Source organism: Frankliniella occidentalis, unplaced genomic scaffold, assembly GCF_000697945.3.
Source record: "Frankliniella occidentalis isolate FOCC.00 unplaced genomic scaffold, Focc_3.1 Scaffold123, whole genome shotgun sequence".
In the NCBI taxonomy this organism is placed as follows: Eukaryota; Metazoa; Arthropoda; class Insecta; order Thysanoptera; family Thripidae; genus Frankliniella; species Frankliniella occidentalis.
This window is the reverse complement of record NW_026267250.1, coordinates 119,327-124,249: the sequence shown is the minus strand read 5'-3', so window position 1 is coordinate 124,249 and position 4,923 is coordinate 119,327. Positions and strand designations below refer to the sequence as shown.

General features: G+C 63.4%; 1 protein-coding gene across 1 annotated transcript in view; it reads right to left on the bottom strand.

Moving 5' to 3' along the window:
• LOC113214157 (protein timeless homolog) overlaps positions 1–4,516 on the bottom strand; it is a gene marked incomplete at its 5' end in the record, with an annotated part of 16,247 nt that extends 11,731 nt beyond the window's left edge. The window contains 2 exon segments of the mRNA XM_052270426.1: positions 3,649–3,748; positions 4,442–4,516. Coding sequence (XP_052126386.1) covers positions 3,649–3,748; positions 4,442–4,516 — 175 coding nt within the window.
• Between the last annotated feature and the right edge of the window lie 407 nt (positions 4,517–4,923).

The window sequence follows — 4,923 nt, the reverse complement described above, 5'->3', positions numbered from 1 at the left end:
CACCACCACCACCACCCCCTCGCCGGCAACAACTAACCAACTTGCCAAAGTTTCACTGGGGCAATGCAAAACCGATCATTCGGACTGTTTGGGATTGCCTCGCTGTGACGACCGCACCGGACGAATGCCCCCTGCCGTCCTCTCTGCGCAGCGATGCCATGTCACCCCTACTACCCTCCCACCCGGGTCCCCGGGTCTGCTGACCAGACGGAAACTTTAGTCTCAAACTTATCCAAAACAGCTCCGCGCCGTCGCCGCAAAACGCCCAAGCCTTTCAGATCCGACGGCGGTCCACGACCGCGCGTCTCTGACAAGACTCGTCTTTCTCAAGGACAATGGCTGTGTTGTAGGGGTTCAACGCGCATCGACTCCACAGAGCAGCTCTGGGGGGCCGGCGGCGAGGTCCTGGCGCAGAGAGACTGCATGGTCGCTGAGACCAGGAGGACACTGCAGGACAGGACGGCCCGCGCGCCTCACAACAGTCCCGCCGCGCGCCGGCGAAGCAGCCCCGGACGGCTGTGCTCCGTTTTCTCACAAAAGACGCAAGCGACTTCTCCGACCAGAAATAAATCAAGTCAACTCACTCCGACGCGCCGTTGCCCCCCCCCCCTCTTGTCCTTGGGGTTTCACTCAACGCCTCGGGTTCGACGTCTTCTTCAGCGAAACTCCTTCTGCTCCTTTCGCCCCCCTCCAGCCCCGCGTGAGATGGAGCTGGCGGTACTCACACCACCGGCAGTGGAAGATCTACCCCTGGGGGAAGGATGGAGGTGGGGGGGGGGGGGAGGATGGGGGGAGGTTAAGGCCGCGTAGGAGAGGGTCGGAAAGGGGGGGGGAGGGGGCAGGGAATACCTCCCGGGCAAAAACCCGAGGCTGTGCAGCAGCTCAGCGGCTGCTGCTGGAGCCGCCCGCCCGGCCCGCCCGGCCCCGCCCTGTAATGAAGCGACTGCAGCAGCGGCGGCGCTGGGGCAGTGGCGCTCGCAGCGTACAATTAGCAGCGTTTGCAGGGTCGCCATTGTCCCTCGCACAAAGAGCCAGCAGCGGGCCGCGCGGCCAGCAGCACTACCCGGCCCGGCCCCGCTCGCTCCTTCAGCGCGCCCCCTTCCCCGTCCTGGAGAAGTTCCTCACTCACTCTCTGCATCCCTCCTCTCTCGCTCTCTCTCTCTCTCTCTCCGACACACACTATACACCCCTATACACTGGGTGGTATGGGGACGCTGAGAGATCTCCATCTGGCACCCTATTGTCGTGTCGGCATGCGGCCAGCAGCAGCCCAGCAGTAAGCCCACGGGAGTGAGGGCTGCTCTGCAAGCAGCTCACAGGTCTGCAGCAGCCAGAGCCAGCAGTCCTACCGGCGGAGCTATGGATGCAGCCAGCAGCCTCACAGGAGAGAGATACCATACCTCGGACCTCGCCAGCTCGACGCCAAGCTCACCAGGGACAGCGGGCGCAGAGCACAAAACAAGCACATATTGTATCGACTGCATCGGCTTTGTCTAGTACACATAACACGATTAAAGAAACACCTTTCAAAACTAAACAAACCTGTGCCCTGTGCCATGCCAAAAGTGTTCTTGGGAAATTCGCTATCAAAGTATACCCGATTTCTAGGTCTAGGGGGCTGCATTTTTCCTTTTCCCGCATATCGCATCAGAAAACTTTCCTGCTTTCCTCCACGTTTGACCTGCAGCGCAGTGTTCCTCCGGTCGTGGCGGAGCGTAGCGAGGCGTGGTGGGGCGTGGCGTGGCGGGGTGTGGCGGGGCGTGGCGTTGCTTTATTGCGATCCGCCCAGGTGATAGGCCCCGGGCCCGGGCCGCTGCTGCGGCTAATGCAGGGCACAAGGACAGCCTGCGACCCAAATGGCGCACCTCTTCCTCCTCCCCGGGCGGGGCAGGGGCGTGGCGGGGGTGCTTCACGCCGCCGCCGCCGCGCGCGGGTTCCTCTGGGTAACAAAGGACCCCGCTCCCCAGGGCGTCGTTGTTGTCCCCGTGGGCTCCGCGGGGGGTACTGTGGGGGCGGGGGCGAGGCCACCGGCGCCGGGTCGCTCCCCCGCGGGGGGGCCACCTACTCAGGAGGGGGACGCGCGCGCGCCCCCGCAGGCCCCGCAGCAGCCCGGAGCCACAGAGGGGGCCGGGGGGCCGCAGGTGCAAGGCTACACAACAATGGGCATGGAAATGCGGGGGCGTGGCGGCGTGGCGGCGGCGGGGCGCTGAGAAAATGGGATCAGGAGGAAGGGTTGGTCCCCAACCGGCTGGCGGTCCCCGCGCTGCTTGGTGGCGGCCGCTGCTCCCGACACGGGTACGTAAGCGCTCGTGTGTCGTGAGCCCCCCGCCCCTCGCCGAGGCCCTGCTCGCCTTGACTTGGCAGAGGCGGAGGCTGAGACGCGCCCCGCGGCCACCGAAGCGGAGCTGGCGGAGCGGCCCCGGATGCCCGCGGGGCCAGAGCCGAGGACGCGACAGAGGCTCCTGCGGCAGACACACGCCCGACTCACTTCGCTCCGAGACTTTTTCACGTGAGTTTCTCCAGAGCCAAAGCGAAAACTGGTACCGCCCGGAGGTGCCCTCCTGCTGCCGCCGCCGCTGCTGCTGCTGCTGCTGCTGCGTGGGCAGACGACTGTCTTGTCTCTCTCCACTTCGAGTCAGCGTCAGCAAAACAACGTCCCGCAGATAATGGTGTTCTGTTCTGCGCGCGCCCCGCCATGGTGGAGGGAGGATACGAAACCACGTTGGGGTCTCGAGGTGGAGGTCACGAGGTGGTGGTCGCGAAGATGGTGGTCTCGAAGATGGAGGCCACGAGGTGGAGGTCTCGAGGTGAAGGTCTCGAAGATGGAGGTCTCAAAGATGGAGGTCTCAAAGATGGAGGGTGGAGGTCTCGAGGTGGAGGACACAAGATGGAGGTCAGGAGGTGGAGCACATTACGTGACACAAGGTGGTGGAGGGCACGAGGTTGAGGACGCCAGGCAGTCGCAAGGTGGAGGACGGTCACGAGTCACCGAGGCGTGAGGGTGAAATGGCGGGGAACGGAAAGCGCGCCGCGGCGGACGGGCAGCGGAGTCCGCAACGTCTCATTCTCCGTGGCTAGCGTTCCAGTCCCTCCCCCCGCCATCCTCCTGATCCTCCGCCTCCGCCTCCACGCCACCTCAACGCGTTATGAGCGCTAATCGAAAGGAAATGTGCAATCAGCTGCGTGATGGCTCGAGGGGGAGCAGCTAGGCGTGGCGGGGCGTGGCGGGGCGTACCGGAGTGTGCAATGCGAAATCAATACGCAGCGGGGCCCTCCCGAACGCCCCCGCCCTCCAGCCCGGCACAATCAGATTGCATTGCAGGCAGACAACTCCGTCAACGCGCTCTCACGGCGAGTTGACGCGGGTTTGCCTGCTCACCCACCCCCAGCCCAAGCCTCCACCGCGCGCCTAACCTTGACGAAAAGATGGGCGACCCCAAAAAACGACCCGGGGTGACCCGAAGACAAGCCGCGGTAACAACTGCCTCTCGGTTTCCCGAATGGAAGATGAGTGCGAGGCCAAGAGTGAGTAAGACAGAGCGAGAGAAAGAAAGCGAGAAAAGGGGGGAGGGGTGATGCAGATATGAAGGGGGTGAGGAGGGGGCAGAGGGTAGGAGGGGGATGCTTTATGGGACGCGCGCGGCTCACCTTTTCAGAAAGTCGGGAAATTGAAGTTCCTGCTCCGAGTAGTTGGTGGAACCTCCGCCCTCCTCATCCTCCTCGTCGTCGTCCTCGTTATTGCCGTACTCTGAAACAGACATCAGCATATCAGGCCCAAGAGAGAGAGAACGGAACGGAAAACAGAGTGAAAAGCAAACAGTTTTGTCGCAGGACATCATGCAAGCGGCAGCGAGTCTGTGATGGGCGCCTCATTAGCACAGCGCGAGCGGACTGCTGCACCGACAGCAGGCCGCCGGACCGGGGCCGTTTGCGGAACGGGACACGGCATCCGCCTCACCCTCCCGGTTCCCCTCGCCGCGTCTCTTTCTCTCCTGCCGAAAACGGAACCAACGAACATGGCCAATAAAACATACCCATTAGGAGCGAGCGCGAGAGAGCCATGCAGCAGCAGCTAGCAGCAGGGAAAGAGAGAGAGGGAGAGAGAGAGAGAGAGCGAGAGAGAGAGAAAAGCTGTTGAGTGAGAAAATCTCTGCCAGCCCAGTGGTCCCAGCCGAATCAGCGCAGACGATCAAAGCGCGTCCGCTGAGAACACCTTTGGCGCCCGGCAGGGCCCCGGCGGGCAGACCCAGACGAGCGCGTCTGAGCCACCTCGATGGCCACACACAGGGCCAGGGCGGTCCGGGCCGGGGCTTTGAGCGCCGACAACCTCTCTCTCTCTCTCCCCCCTCGCGGAGGGGAAAGGAAGTATCCGCGGCGCGTGCCCCTGTCGCAATGAATGAACAGAAAACAAGAACAAGTAATGGTGTCGAACCACACTTACCTTCCTCCTCGTCCTGCTCGGGCTGCTCCTGCAGCCGGCGTGCCTCCTCGGCGGCGCGCACCACCTCCGGGTCCTCTGCAACACAAAAGAAAGAGGACGGCGTCAGCAGCGCAACAAGAGCATAGAGCGAGGTGCCCGTGCCATAGCGTCAGTAGTGGACTCCCCCCCAACCCCAACCCCCCACCCACGCGGTAGTGCCTCGCCTACGACTGTTTCCCCCGGGTGGGTTAAGCCCTTCGCCACTTCCAGGACGTCCTCTCACGGGCTCCGGAACCCCCAGGAACCGGCATCCAGGACGCCGCCGGAGGCAGCCCGGGGACACGTGCCGGGAATTTAGTAGATTTCATAAACACACGCACACGCGCACTTCCTTAAGTCCCTCCTCTGCCTCCCACCCAAAACGGAGTTGCACATCTCCAGGCCATCTCCACGAGCCCAGGCCCAGGAGCCTAGGAGGCGCGGTCCCCAACAGAGGTTGTCGG